This window comes from Globicephala melas, chromosome 2, assembly GCF_963455315.2.
Source record: "Globicephala melas chromosome 2, mGloMel1.2, whole genome shotgun sequence".
In the NCBI taxonomy this organism is placed as follows: domain Eukaryota; kingdom Metazoa; phylum Chordata; class Mammalia; order Artiodactyla; family Delphinidae; genus Globicephala; species Globicephala melas.
In genome coordinates this window covers 35,476,306-35,492,733 of record NC_083315.2, presented here as the reverse complement: position 1 = coordinate 35,492,733, position 16,428 = coordinate 35,476,306, and the positions used below count along the sequence as shown (strand labels likewise).

Sequence of the window (16,428 nt, the reverse complement as noted above, 5' to 3'; positions counted from 1 at the left end):
AGGCATATTCTTAAGGCGTTAGATGAACTTTATCAAATTGCTTTCTGGGAAGATTATAAAACTTTACACCCAACAAGGAATGAAGATCATTTCTATCTCACTCTCAACAACCACAAGTATTCATTTCTTTTTGCTGTTGAGAAACTGATGGTTGACAAATTCTATTTATATTTGATTACTGAGTTAACACATTTGCTCATATGCTTACTATCTACTGGATTTTCTCTTTAATGAAAAACCCACTCACATTCTTTTCCCATTTTTCTCTGCTGATGAGTGTCTTTTTCATGTGGATTTGAAAGACCATGTTATATAGTTATTATATGCTTTGTCAGTAACATCCATTACAAAAACTTTCCTATTTGTCATTTATCTTTTAACTTTATGGTGGTTTTGGATGTAACATTTTGAATTATTTGTAGTCAAATTATGGTCTATGCCAAGTTCAGAGAGGCCTATCTCATCCTCATAATAAATAAACATTCTGTTCCGGCACCTTCACGGTTTCCTTTTTTTAACGTTAAAATTTTAATTTATACAAATATTGGAAGATGGCATCAGTAAAGCTCTAACTTTATTTTCCCAGTGGTTAATCCTTCCTCACATTCTAAATGTTCATTTATATTAGGTTGGTTTCTGAACTCTGTAGTATGTTCCGTACAACATTCTCTTACGGCTTTACAGTATTTTTCATATTTGATTAATACCACTCTTTTAAAAAAGAAACCTTTACTTTTGCAAATTAATTTTAGAATAATTTTGCCAACCCACTCCTCCCTACCAAAAACATGTGACTTCTACAAGGAACTGCCTAACTCAGAAAGGTTAGTTTGGAAAGACACTGTCTGATTCCAGTCGAAGTTTTCCAATTCTTTATAAAGATACCATACCGTACGTTTCCTATAGGATTTACCCCTGCTACTTTATGTTATTTGTTACTATTGCAAGTGGGGTCTGTTTTTACTCACCATTTTAACTGAAAATTCAAACATTAATTTTATTTATTTATTTTTTTGCTGCATCGCATGGCCTGCGCAATCTTAGTTCCCTGACCAGGCACTGAACCCGGGAAACCACCCTGAAAGCGCCAAGTCCTAACCACTGGACCGCTAGGGAATGCCCTAAAATTTTTTGATTGTGGCAAAATATATAACAAAATGTACCATCTTAAGCATTTTAAAGTGCACCATTCAGTGACATTAAGTAATTCACACTGTTGTTAACCATCAACACCACCCATCTCTGTAAATGAATTTTAATGACACAGGAACATCACTGGGTTTTGCACATACGTTTTATAAGTTGCCACTACTATGCATTGGTTCTAATAGATTTTTACTGATCCTGAGGCTGTCTGGGTGGACTAGTTGTTCTCAAAAGGAGTTCTGTGCCCAGGGAGGCAGGCTCTATTTTCACAAAGGATATGATGCACCACTGACAGGGAGCCAGGGACACCAGATTTACTGCAATACTTAGGAAAGTCTCCCAAAACAAAGAATCTCAACCAACTTTCAAGTGTCCTGTCAGAATTCATGTAGATGAAAAACTTGTTTTTAACTATGAGACTTGAACTTAATCCCTTTTTATTAATAAACCAAGATTTTTACAGCAATTTTAACATTCACTGACTTTTACAAGAGGTGACTACTACACAAATCGAGGAAATATCATACAGTCATTTCTCATTATTTGTGGTAGTTATATTTTATAGTTGGCGCAAACACAGAATTAGCAAATACTAAACCACTGCTCTTAGGGGGAATGTACACACACACACACACACACACACACACACTCACACACACACTCACACACCACTCATGTGGATTATAATCTTAAATCCTAAGAACAACTCATTCTAGTATATCCCATTTTCTGTGTTTCACAAAAGAGAAATGGAATTAAGGAGTGTTAAGTGACTTGCCTGAGGCCACCCCACTAACAGATGCCAGAGATGGGATTCAAACTGTCCAATGGCCACAGAGCTGTAGTGTCCTGCACTGCACTGCCCCCTACCATCTCCATCTCTGTATGAGCGCTGAAATAAGAAGGTAGAGCATCCTCCTTGTTTGAGCTCACACAGGAGCATGCTCCCAGGCAACTAAAATCTTTTCTGTGAATGACTAAGAAAGCGCTGCTGGTATTGATTTGGGGGTTACAAATAAATTCTAGCGAGTAGATGAGTTCTCAAATACGGAAACTAGATAAACAGGATGGACCACAGTTTGCTTTAGTTGAAACTTTTAAAGAAAATGACAAAATTGGCAGCAGTGCTACTCATGGTATTTGGGACATGAGTATAATACACCTGTTCCCTGCACCTACAGCTGTCTCAGTGTGCTGGTGCATACAGGTACTATCTCTGATTGCTTGTTTGTCTTCTGGTGCTGCCCAAGTGTCTACATATTGAAGTACACATTTGATTTTACCATCAGTTACATTTACTGTCCTTTACATTACAACTAGGCCATTATATCATTTTAAAAAAATGAAACACATTATCTATGAATTTCATTTCAGGTTAATAAAGGGGGAATACAAAATATTTATTACAAAAAAAGGGAGAACTAGGTCTGATGGAGTGAAGAACTACTAACAGAGACGTTATCTGAAAAAAATGAAAAACACCTCTTCCTCTCCAATATTTCTTTTTCTGTTTGTTTATATTGAAGTATAGTTGATTTACAACGTTGTATTAATTACGTATATTTCTTTATCTTTATACCTACATCAATCAGAGTTTTAAGAACACTACTGAAAAACAGCAAGGTTACCAGGCATCCCTATCTTGAGGTTTCAATAGCCCATCATGTTAAAGGAGTATTCTTCTAGACCTAGCCTATTAATGGTTTTATCTGGATCGAGGGTAAAATTTTATCAAAAGTCTTTGTGGTACGCAGGCCTCTCACTGTTGTGGCCTCTCCCGTTGCAGAGCATAGGCTCCAGATGCGCAGGCTCAGCAGCCATGGCTCACAGGCCCAGCCGCTCCGCGGCATGTGGGATCTTCCCGGACTGGGGCATGAACCCGTGTCCCCTGCATCGGCAGGCGGACTCTCAACCACTGCGCCACCAGGGAAGCCCCAAAAGTCTTTTTGACATCTATCAAAATAAATTTTTTTCCTTTGATCTGCTACCATGGTGAATTATAGTAATATATTTCCTAGTTTTGCGCCATTCTTTCAATCTCCAAACTCTTATCTGTCTTTTTTTTTTTGCACTCCTTTTGCACTGATGGACGTTATTAGGAATAGCCTTACAAAACTCAGTTGGATGGATGTTATTTTAAATGATGTTCATTGCACTGCTCAGTGTCCCCTTTCTAAGAAACCACAGGAGAAACTTCTCTAAAGTCTCTGTATCTGAAACAGCCACGCTTCTCCTGAGCAATATGTGTCCTTTTCATGTGATAAACTCTTCAATTTCTGTAACTTTATAGCTTTAGAACCAAACTTAAGATGTCAGAACATGGATCTTGCATATTTATCTCCACTGGATGTATTTTTCCGACCCTAATTTATCACTGTTTTTTAAAAATTGGACTATAGTTGATTTACATCTATTGGCTGTTATAGTATTATTCTTTTAAGGTACTGCTAGATTCAATACGCTATTTTATTTCTTTTCTATATAAGTGAGATTGACCTAGAAAATTTTTTGCCTTGTCAGATTCCTGTATAAGGATTATGCTTCTTTCAATAACTAACCAAAAAGTATTTTCTTCTTTTAATGTTCAACGAAACAACCTGTTCCCTGAATGTTTGATAAAACTCACCTGTCAAAACCACCTTGTGAAGGGACAGTTCTTTGATAACTTTTAATTTCTTCCATGGTAATTGGTCTATTCAGGCTTTCTTCTTCAGTCAATTTTGATAATTTATATTTGCCTATAAAATGATCCATTCCATCAAGATGTTCAATTTATTAGCACAGAGTAAACCCAGAATTAAAATAAAAATTTCCTCAGTATATTATTATATTCCATTATTTGTAGATGTAAGTATGTTTTATTACCTTTGCCCAAGGTTTGCTTATTTTATTGGTCTTTTTCAGGAACCAGCTTATATTTAACAATTCTACTATTTTTAATTCATTAATTTCTACATTTACCTATTTCCTTTCTCTTTTCATATGGTTCTTTTGCTATTCATTTTCTAGCTTCTTGGGTTAATGATGAAATCATTTATTTCTACTCTAATTTATTTAATAAAAGTAGTTAATTATCGCTAATTCTTTGTGTGACACTTTGGCCTCATCCCCTAAGTTCTCACATATAGTATTCTCATTGTGAATTATTACTAAATAGTCTACAAATGCATTTTTATTTCCATTTTAACCCAATATTTGTAAGAGTCTTCTCCCTCTTGGAGTTCTAGTTTTAAACAAACTTCTTGTTAGTTTCTAGTTTTACACCAAAGTGCTATTAATATTAAATAAATGAAAATTCAAAAGGCATGTTTTATGAAAACAGGTAAATATTCTATTTTGACATTTAACCTAAGGAAACACGGTAGAGCAAATATAAATTCCAAAAGGATTATATGCATGCATCTTTTAAAATTAAAAAAAAATTTTCCCAAAGTTGTTACAAATGTATACTGAGATATTTTCCATGCAACATCTATGCAAATAAAAATCTCACACTAAACCAAGTAAGATTAAATGTATTAAATTATAGCCCTAAGGCTGTAAAAATAATGTTTGATCAATTAAGGTCTAGACTTCAGCTCACCAGCAGTGGCAATCCAAACGAAACTCACAAAATAGAAGGCCCAAGTCAATCCTTTTTTACTCTACTTGTTTCCTAAGAGATTCCCTCACTCATAATTCAGTGGAGAGACCAGTAAGCCTGACTTCTTGACTGTTGTATCAAGTTAGAAATGTATTAAACAAAGTATAAAATAAAATGTGGTTAATTATCTCCCACAATATGAACATAAAAGCCAAATGCGAGCCGCTGCCCCGCCCCGCCCCACCCCCAAATCTACAATATGCAGATACCTGATTCGATCACTCGTTCCACTGTAACCCCACCGGCTCTCTACTTGCTGGAATCTATTGATGCAGCATTCCTTTCCTCTGAGGCAGCATCTTGGTCGATCAATGTATTCAACTCGGGGCTTAGGATTGACAGTAAAATGAAGAAAGAGGTTTACCACTTCACGATCTGACAGAATTCCAGACTGAGCAGGACCTGTAGAAATAAAAACATAAACCTCAATAAAAGTAACTTCACTGCAATTCCTAACTTTGTAATTCTCCCCATAATAACGTGAATTCAAATGTGAAAGATGTAAAGTAACAATGAGGTAGAAAAATCTCAGTATATATAATTTTAGCATATATATATATATATATATATATATTTTATTTATTTATTTTTTTTGTGGTACGTGGGCCTCTCACTGTTGTGGCCTCTCCCGTTGCGGAGCACAGGCTCCGGACATGCAGGCTCAGCGGCCATGGCTCACGGGCCCAGCTGCTCCGCGGCATGTGGGATCTTCCCAGACCGGGGCACGAACCCGCGTCCCCTGCATCGGCAGGCGGACTCTCAACCACTGCGCCACCAGGGAAGCCCCTAATTTTAGCATATATTTAATTTTAAAGTTTTACTAAATTCATCCGAGGTTAACCTAATATGTAAGTGTTAAAATCATTAATAAATCAAAGCTTAGAGAAACCCTGAAATCACAGAAAGATCCCTGGATTTTTCTATCCATTTGCCCTGAGTGTTCCGTTTCCCAGAAAGAGGAGAGTTGGAGAAGTGCTTACAGTGGCAGCCAGAGCTATCGTTACCTCTGCATTCCCCATCTGTCTGAGGCTGTAATCAAACAATGGAATATTTAGAGGTAGAAATAGATGGCACAGTGCTTTCACTGTGGGATTTTGAAATCAGCAGAGGTCAGGAGCTAAGACTGGAAGAGCTATGGAAGCAGCATATCACAAGCTACAGTTTTCTCATTCACTGTTTCTGGGAAGAGAAAATTCCAAACAGCTTAAATTTAACCAGGAATAAATGCTATTCCTCATAAAAGATGCCAGGAGATTCCTTCCAAGGCTGGTAAAAACAATCTAAATAAGAGACTGCAAAACACTAGAAATTTGGTTTAAGAAACTATAAATCAGATTTTAACATGAAATGCCCTGATTTTTAATATAAAGTTTTAGAATATCACAAACAAAATATATCAACCTGCCAGACCTGGCCCCGTGGTTCATTTGCAATCTCTGGATAAGTAAAGATTGTAAAGAAGAAAAAATACAATTACAAACTTAAAACATGCATTTTAGAGAGAAAAAAAAGAAGAGAATGTAACTGGAACTGCGTAAGATCAGAAGACAGATGGGGGTGAAAACTCATGTATCTTTCTCAGAATGACAAATAAGACAAAAGAATTAAAATGTTAAGGTGATTAAAATGGATGATAAAAAGCAGAGACCAACATACAGGTAACTAGTGTTCCTGAAGAACTAACAGTAAGAAATAGGATGATGCAATAATTCAAGACTACAGGTATACCTCGCTTTATTATGCTTCGCAGATACATTTTTTTTACAAATTGAAGATTTGTGGCAACCCTGCATCAACAAGTCTGTTGCTGTCATTTTTCAACTGCATTTGCTCACTTTGTGTCTCTGTGTCACATTTTGGTAATTCTCTCAATAGTTTAAACTTTTTCATTATTACTATGCTTGTTATGATGATCTGTGATCAGTGACCTCTGATGTCACTACTGTAATAGTTTTGAGCCCCATGAACCACACCCATAAGACAGCGAACAATTAAGTTATGCAGGTATCTGCATAAATGTTGTGTGTGTTCTGACTGCTCCACTGATCAGCCGTTCCCCATCTCTCTGTCTCCTCCTGAGACACAACAGTATTGAAACTAGGCCAATTAACAACCCTATAGTTGGGCTTACCTGCTGGCACAGTGGTTAAGAATCTGCCTGCCAACGCAGGGGACAGAGGTTTGAGCCCTGGTCCAGGAAGATCCCATATACCACATACCACGGAGCAACTAAGCCCTGCACCACAACTACTGAGCCTGCACTCTAGAGCCCGCAAGCTACAACTACTGAGCCCGCGCGCCTAGAGCCCGTGCTTCTCAACAAGAGAAGCCACCACAATGAGAAGCCCGTGCAGCACAATGAAGAGTAGCCCCTGCTCGCTGCAACTAGAGAAAGCCCGCGCACAGCAACGAAGACCCAATGCAGCCAAAAATAAAATAAATAAATTTACAAAAAAAAAATGAAAACAACAGCCCTATAGTGGCCTCTTAAGTGTTCAAGTGAAAGAACAGTCAAACATCTCTCCCTTTAAATCAAAAGCAGAAATGGTTATGCTGAGTAAGAAGGCTTGTCAAAAGTTAGGTCTCTTGCACCTAAGAGTAGCCAAGTTGTGAATGCAAAGGAAGAGTTCCTGAAGGAAATTAAAAGTGCTACTCCAGTGAACACACAAATAATAAGAAAGCAAAACAGCCTTAATGCTGATATGGAGAAAGTCTGAGTGGTTTGGATAGAAGATCAAACCAGCCACAACATTCCCTTAAGACAAAGACTAATCCAGAGCAAGGCCCTAACTCTCTTCAATTCTATGAAGGCTGAAAGAGATGAGGAGGCTACAGAAGCAAAGTCTGAAGCTAGCAGAAGGGGGTCCAGGAGGTTTAAGGAAAGAGGCTGCCTCTGTGATGTAAAAGTGCAAGGTGAAGCAGCAAGTGCTGATGTAGAAGCTGCAGCAGGTTATCCAGAAGATCTGGCTAAGATAATTAATGAAGGTGGCTACACAAAACAACAGATAATTCAATGTAGACAAGTGTAGACAAATAGCCTTCTAGTAGAAGAAGATGCCATCTAGGACTCTGATAGTTAGAGAGAAGTCAATGCCTGGCTTTAAAGCTTCAAAGGACAGCCTGTCACTCTTGTTAGGGGCTAATGTAGCTGGTGACTTTAAGTTGAAGCCAATGCTCATTCACCATTCTGAAAATCCTAGGGCCCTTTAGAATTATGCTAAATCTACTCTGTGTTATAAATGGAACAAAAAAGCCTGGATGACAGCACATTTGCTGACAACATGGTATACTGAATATTTTAAGCCCACTGTTGAGATCAACTGCTCAGAAAAAAAGATTCCTTTCAAAATATTGTTCCTTGACAATGTACCTGGTCATCCAAGAGCACTCATGAAGATGTACAGTTGTTTTCATGACTGCTAACAGAACATCCATTCCATAGCCCATGGATCAAAGAGTAATTTAGACTTTCAAGCCTTATTATTTAAGAAGAACATTTCGTAAGGCTATAGCTACCATAGACAGTAGTGATTCCTCTGATGCATCTGGGCAAAGTAAACTGAAAACCTGGAAAGGAGTCACCATTCTAGATGCCATTAAGAACATCCATGATTCATGGAAAGAGTTCAAAATATCAATATTAAAGACAGTTTGGAGGAAGTAAACTGTAACCTTCATGCTTGACTTTGAGGGGTTCAAAGACTTCAGTGGAGGAAGTAACTGCAGATGTGGTAGAAATAGCAAGAGAACTAAAATTAGAAGTGGAGCCTGAAGATATGACTGAATTGCTGCAACCTCATGATAAAACTTGAACAGATGAGGAGTTGCTTCTACAGATGAGCAAAGAAAGTGGTTTCTTGAGACAGAATCTCCTCCTGTTGAAGATGCTGTGAAGACTGTTGACATGACAACAAAGGATTTATAATATTACATAAACTTAACTGATAAAGCAGTGGCAGGGTGAAAGAGGACTAACTCCAATTTTGAAAGAAGTTTTACTGTGGGTAAAATGCTATCAAACAGCATTGCCTGCTACAGAGAAATGTTTCCTGAAAGAGTCAATCACTGTGGCGAACTTCATTATTATCTTATTTTAAGAAATTGCCAAAGGACTTCCCTGGTGGCGCAGTGGTTAAGAATCCGCCTACCAATGCAGGGGACATGGGTTTGAGCCCTGGTCCGGGAAGATCCCACATGCTGCGGAGCAAATAAGCCCATCCGCCACAACTACTGAAGCCCGCGTGCCGCAACTACTGAGCCCACGTGCCACAACTACTGAAGCCTGTACACACCTAGAGCCCATGCTCTGCAACAAGAGAAGCCACCGCAATGAGAAGCCTGTGCACTGCAACAAAGAGTAGCCCCTGCTCACCACAACTAGAGAAAGCCTGCGCACAGCAGTGAAGACCCAACGCAGCCAAAGATTTTTTAAGAATGAAAATAAAAAAAAAGAAAGAAGTTGCCACAGCCATATTAACCTTCAGCAACCACCACCCTGACCAGTCAGCAGCCGTCAACATCGAGGCAAGACCCTCCACCAGCAAAAAGATTAGGACTCGCTGAAGGCTCAGATGTTAGTTAGCATTCTTTAGCAATACAGTCTTTTTAAATTAAGGTATGTACTTTGTTTTTTTTAGACATAATGCTATTGCACTTAACAGACTATAATATAGTGTAAACATAACTTTTATATGCATTGGGAAACCAAAAAATTTGTATGGCTCACTTTATTGCGATATTCAATTTATTGTTGTGGTCTGGAACACACAATATTGCCAAGGTATGCCTGTATTATAAAATTTCCTTAGTTGAAAAAAGAAGTCTTCAGATCATGAAAAACGTTCTCAGATATCTACCGTATACCTATTTAAAGAAAGTAATCAAGAATAAACTCATCAAATGAGTGAATCAAAATAAAGAATTCAAGAAGGTGTATCATAAAAGAACTGGTGATAAACACTAAATCCAATACAACCTATAATTAAGTCTACTACAGTTGTGTCTTTGTAGTACGTTATGTTGAGTGTATAATCAGTTACCATAAAGTGTGCTAGAAAGGTTGAAAGGATGGAACACCATGCTAACATTCTTATCTTAAATAGGGAAGGTCAATAAATATCATTTTATTATGAAATGAATTAAGAAAATTGGAGGGGAAAAAGTAAATGCAGAATTATTTCCTAATCTCTAGACAGAAAACACACACACACACACACACTCAACAGCAAAATAGAGAACATAAAGGGAGCTCTCCCTAAAACAGTTTTGAAAAATATAATACAGAAATAATAAGCATAACAGAAAAGAACATACATAACAGCAAAAACAGAAACATTATTTCACTACATAAAAATATTAATAAGTCTGTAAGATGGAAGAGCCTACGTCAGAGAACAACTATACATGAAACAGTACATAAAATAGCTATTTCATGTTAACAGAGAACAATTGAGGCAGTCAGTGCTTGAGAAGGGAAATGTATTGAGATGAAGCCCTATATCTGTCACCACTTTTCCCCTTGGGATATTTGCTGATTTGCTTAACAGGGCATAAATGCCACGTAGAAACTGGCAACCTAGAAATTGTGGTAGTCCTCAACTGACTGAAGACACAAAAACTGTAATTCAAAGCTACCAAGGCAGCCAGACAACGATCTGGAAGAGAATACGTAATAGACAAACAAGACCAACATTTTGCGCATAATTTCTCCTTGAAGTATTTGTCAACTCCTGGGCTTCCCTGGTGGCGCAGTGGCTAAGAATCTGCCTGCTAATGCAGGGGACACAGGTTCGAGCCCTGGTCCAGGAAGATCCCACATGCCGTGGAGCAACTAAGCCCGTGTGCCACAACTACTGAGCACCTGTGCTGCAACTACTGAAGCCCATGTGCCTAGAGCCTGTGCTCCGCAACAAGAGAAGCCACCACAATGAGAAGCCCACGCACCGCGCTGAAGAGTAGCCCCACTGGCTGCAATCAGAGAAAAGCCTGAGCACAGCAACAAAGACCCAACAAAGGCCCAACACGGCCAAAAATAAAATTTAAAAAAAGTATTTGTCAATTCCTAAGCTATGCACAAGCAAGAGAAAACTATGAGACCAAAAAACCAGGCAGAAAGACGCTGCTAAGAGACTAAAGAATTAAACAGAAATTTCTGTCTTAAAGCTAGGAGAAAAATTCCCAAATATTTGAAAATTAAGCTATATACTTAATAGCCCATGGGTCAAGAAAAAAATTACCATGAAAATTAGAAAATACTTTTTATTGAATGACAATGAAAATACAACATATCAAAACTCGTGGGGATGGGCTTCCCTGGTGGCGCAGTGGTTGAGAGTCCGCCTGCCGATGCAGGGGACATGGGTTCGTGCCCCGGTCCGGGAAGATCCCACATGCCGTGGAGCGGCTGGGCCCGTGAGCCATGGCCGCTGAGCCTGCGCGTCCGGAGCCTGTGCTCCGCAACGGGAGAGGCCACAACAGTGAGAGGCCCGTGTACCACAAAAAAAAAAAAACACCTTTCACAAAGAAAACACTAGATCCAGACAGCTTCACTGGTGAATTCCCCTAAGCATTTAAGGAAAAATAGCACTAATTTTACATAAACTCTTGAATACAGAAAAAAGATATATTCCTAACTTTTGTATGAGACCAGCATAACCTTGATAATCAAAATCTGACAATTTCATTACAAGAAAGGAAAAATTATAGCCTAATTTCTCTCATGAAGTAGTCCTAAAAATATTTTTTAAATCTGGCAAATTGGATCTAGTAATATATAAAAAGAATAATGCATGACAACCAAGTCTGGTTTATGTAAGGAATCCAAAGTTTTAACTTGGAAAATCAATCAATGCTATATTAAGCTATACTAAGAGAACAAAGGGGAAAACCATATCATTATCTCAAAAGAAGAGAAATATTTGGTAAAATTCATGATAAAACTCTTACAAGACTAGTAATAGAAGGAAACTGCCTTAATCCAATAAAGAGTATCTACAAAAAATTTACAGCAAGCATACTCTGTGGGGAAATACTGAAAGCTTTCTGACTAAGACTAGAATAATGCAAGGATGTTCACTATCCATACTTCTTAATATGCTCAAGGTCCTAGGTCATACAATAAGGCAAGAAAAAGAAATGTCTAAGGATTAGAATGGAAGAAATAGAATTATTATTGTTTGCAGATCACATGATTGTACAGGTAGACTATGCACAATCATCTACAAATAATTATTAGAATTTATAAATTTAGCAAGATCACTAGATACAAGGTCAATACAGGAAAAGCCAACTGTATTTCTATATACTGGCAATCAATCAGTTAGGACATGGAAATTAAAAAAACTAATCATTGCAATAACATTTAAGAAGTAAAATACATAAGGAATAAACCTACCAAAAAATATGCAAGACCTCTACCAGAAAACTCAAAGTATTACTAAGAGAAATTTTTAAAAGACTTAAATCAATGTTCATTGATTGGAAGACTCAATATTATAAAAATGTCAATTATCTCCATACCAATCTATGGATTCAATGCAATTCCAATCAGAATCCCATGACTTTTTTTGGTGGAAACTGACAAGCTGATTAAAACATTTAGGTATATGAAACTACCAACACAAAAGACCAAGAATAGCCAAGGTAATCCAGAAGAACAAAGCTAGAGGATTTTCACCACCAGATTTCAAGATTCAGTTTAAAACTACAGAAATGAAAACTCCACAGAATTGGTTCAAGGATGCACAAATATACAGTAGAGCAGACTAAACATTCCAGAAATAGATTCATTCATATACAGTCACCTGATTTACAACGAAGTTAGCACTGCTGTGTATGGGGGCAAGGATAGTTTTTAATACATAGTCACGTGGGGGAAAAAAATGAACCTTGACCTCTACCTCACACCATACACATGTGTGAAAAAAACACCACAAAAAAATAAAAACCCAACTGGATTACAGACCAAAAAGTTAAATGTAAAACAATAAAGTTCCTAGAAGCAAACCTAAGAGAATATCTTCATGACCCTGAGGCAGGCAAAATTTCTTAAGACATAAAAAGCCTTCACCTTAAAGGAAAAGACTGATAAGTTAATTCATTACAATTAAGACCTTCTATTTATCAAAAGACAGCATTAAGATAATGAAAAGACAATCCACAGACTGGGATATTAGCTATAAGTATATACATTTTATGTATCTATAATATATTCTGGATAAAGTCTTTTGTCAGATTATATACATATAATGGAGAGGATGTGAGGCAACTGGAATGAACTCTTAACTCTCTTAGTTTGGCAGCTGAGTGTGAACTATTACAACTACGCTGGGCAACTATTTGGTAGGATCTACCAATGCTGAACATATGTATACTCTATGACTTTGCAATTGCACTGCCACCTGCTCAACAGAAATGTTCACATATGTACACCAAGTGAGCGGTATAAGAATGTTCTTAAAGGCCCCAAACAAACAACCCCAATGTCCAACAACAGTAAAATGGATAAAGAAATCATGGCACATCCATTCAACAGATTATACAGCAATGAAAAAGAATGAGCTACTGCCACACACAACCACACAGATGAATCTAAGACATAATGTTAAGAGAAAGAAGCCACACACAAAAGAACACATGCTGAATGTATGACTTCCTTTATATTAAGTTTAGAAACAGACAAAACTCATTTACAGAAGCCAGAAAGCAGTCACCTTTGGAAGGGAGATTAAGGACTAGGAGGGGCATGATGGAGACTGGTGGGGTATGGTAATGTACTGTAAATTGATATGTGTGGTTAAACAGGTGCGTTCACTCTATTTGTTCACTTTATTATATACATGTTATATTTTAATTTAAAAAGTTTACAAAAAGAAAAAACAAACTGATTCTGATCAGCAAAAACAAAAACAACTTGTGAGAATACTGGAATATATATAATAAATCAAAAAGAAAAATTTGTATACCCCAAAAGAATAAAAGTCATGAACAAATACCCAGAGAAAACCATAATTCAAAAAGACACATGCACCCCAATGTTCACTGCAGCACTATTTACAATAGCCAGGTCATGGAAGCAACCTAAGTGCCCCTCGACAGACGAATGGATAAAGAAGATGTGGTGCAGGTGCATATATACAATGGAATATTACTCAGCCATAAAAAGGAATGAAATTGGGTCATTTGTTGAGATGTGGATGGATCTAGACTCTGCCATACAGAGTGAAGTAAGTCAGAAAGAGAAAAACAAATATCGTGTATTAACACATATATGTGGAACCCAGAAAAATGGTACAGATGAACTGGTTTGCAGGGCAGAAATAGAGACACAGATGTAGAGAACAAACGTATGGACACCAAGGGGGGGAAGTGGCGGGGGGTTGGGGTGGTGGTGTGGTGAATTGGGCGATTGGGATTGACATGTATACACTGATGTGTGTATAAAATGGATGACTAATAAGAACCTGCTGTATTAAAAAATAAATAAAATTAAATTTAAAAATTCAAAAAAAAAGGAAAAAGAAAAAATACAAATGGCCAATAAACATAAGGAAATATAATTTTAAACTATTATGAGATTTTTTTTTTTCTTTTAAATCAATCTGGCCATGACTTAAAAGCAGATGATACTCAGTGTTGATATGGGAAACAAGAACTGGTCATAGAACTAAGAAGCATCAACCCTAAGAGTCAGAAAGATCTGTCATTGTAACTTTAGGTAAGGCACTTAACCTCTCTCAGGTTCAGTTCTTAAACCTATAAAATACCACATAATTTTTATATATTTATAATATACAAAATATTTTAAAAGATATAAAATACATATAATTTTAAAATACATAAATATATAACCTACAATATTATCTTGAAGGGCTATTAGGAGAATTGAATGAAATTATACACACAAATGCACATACATAAACAGCTTCTTTTCCTCTCTCGCACAGGGAGACTGACTGCCCATTAAAATAGTTTCAAGTAGATTTTGGACAAGTTACAGCCTTACCGGCTGCAAACTCCTCAATGGTCATCAGCGGGAACCGGATCAAGGACAGTGCTTTCCCTAGAACTTTCTGTTTGTTTCCAAAAGTCACAGGCAATTGTTGTCTTTGACATTCCGCTTCTGCCCACCGTACAACAGCTCCAAAAAGTCGACTTTCTCTAATACTAAGAGTGTCTCTTTCTAGAACTGCACAGAGTGTGTCTACAGGTAAAATACAAAAATATATCACATTAGTAATATTTTGCTCTTTAACAAAATACTGACAAACATGCTTATATAAAATTTTCAAATCTCAATAAAAATAGGATACTTAAAACTATAGAGTCTACACTTAAAAATATTAAAGAATTAAAGGAATTAAACAGCAAAGTTTTCTTTAAAAAATTACTATAAGGTTAACATTCAACTTATTACTTACCATACATGGAAGCTTAGATACAGTATCTCCTTATATATTCATGCCATTCAGCAAGCAAACTCAAATATTCAGAACAAGAATAATAAGTAAGTCAGAGAAAAAGGCTCCCAATCAGTAATGAACAAATTCATAAAGTCTACAGATTACAATTCATTCATTCATTCAGCAAATATTTCTTATTAACCACTCACAATGTGCCAGGCACTATTCTAGACACTGAGGATATATCATTAAACAAAAAGTTAAAAATTCCTTGCCTTCACGGAGCTTACATTCTAATGGGGGAAACAGATTCAATAGACATAAGTAAATTATACTGTGTTACATAATAAATATAGGAAAAGATAGCAGGGTAAGGGGAATCAGAAATGCAGCTTAAAATAGGATAGTTTGGATAGGCCTCACTTGAGTTAAGACCTGAAGGAGGTCGAGGGGGGTGGGGTCAGTAGGCCAAACACACCTCGAGAGAAAGAGCGCCCCAGGACTGGCCAGTGCGAAGGCTCTCTTATGAGAGTGTGCCTGGCATATCTGAGGAACAGCCAGGAGGTCAGTGTGGCTGGAGGAGAGTGAGCAAGAGGGAAAATTAGTAGGTGACGAGGCCAGAAACATGGTGGGAAGCGGGGTGCAATCATGTAGCACCCTGTAGATCATTTGGCTTTTACTCTGAGTAAAAAAGGGAACCCCTGGAGGGTTTTGAGCTGTGACATTTTATGTTCTAAAACAACCACCCTGGCAGCCGTGATGAGAAGAGACAGTAACGGAGGCAAGAGTGGAAACAAGATCAATTAGGAGGCTCTTGCGCTGATCCAGGTCAGAGGTGATGGTGGCCTGGACCAGGCGGAAGTGGTGAAAAATGATCAGATTCAGGGTATACTCTGAAAGGAGACTGGAGATTTCCTAACAGATTGGATATAGGGGGTGATAGAGAGCATGAGTAAAGGATAATTCCCAGGTGTATAGTCTAAGCAATGGAGGGATGACAGTGCATCAACTGAGATGAGAAAGACTACTATGTGGAAGCAGGGTGGGGGGTGGTCAGAGGGGAGATCTGAAGCTTAATTTTGGACATATTAAGTTTGAAAGCCCTATCTGACATCCAAGTATAAATATCATGACCGTAACTCAGGCCCTCACTCAGAATCCTTTCCTCTCTTATCATAGGCAAAATTAAAATAGGCTGAGTTATTTTTAAACTACAGTAGACCAGAAATCAATGAAAAC

At 37.4% G+C, this 16,428-nt stretch overlaps 1 protein-coding gene across 1 annotated transcript in view; it reads right to left on the bottom strand.

Moving 5' to 3' along the window:
• Positions 1-16,428, bottom strand: part of BTBD1 (BTB domain containing 1) — a 45,179-nt gene that overhangs the window by 7,213 nt on the left and 21,538 nt on the right. The window contains exons 4-5 of the mRNA XM_030878504.2: positions 14,793-14,990; positions 4,999-5,191 (exon numbers count right to left, since the gene is read on the bottom strand). Of these exons, the coding sequence (XP_030734364.1) occupies positions 4,999-5,191; positions 14,793-14,990 (391 nt within the window). The remainder of the gene's footprint in view (positions 1-4,998; positions 5,192-14,792; positions 14,991-16,428) is intronic.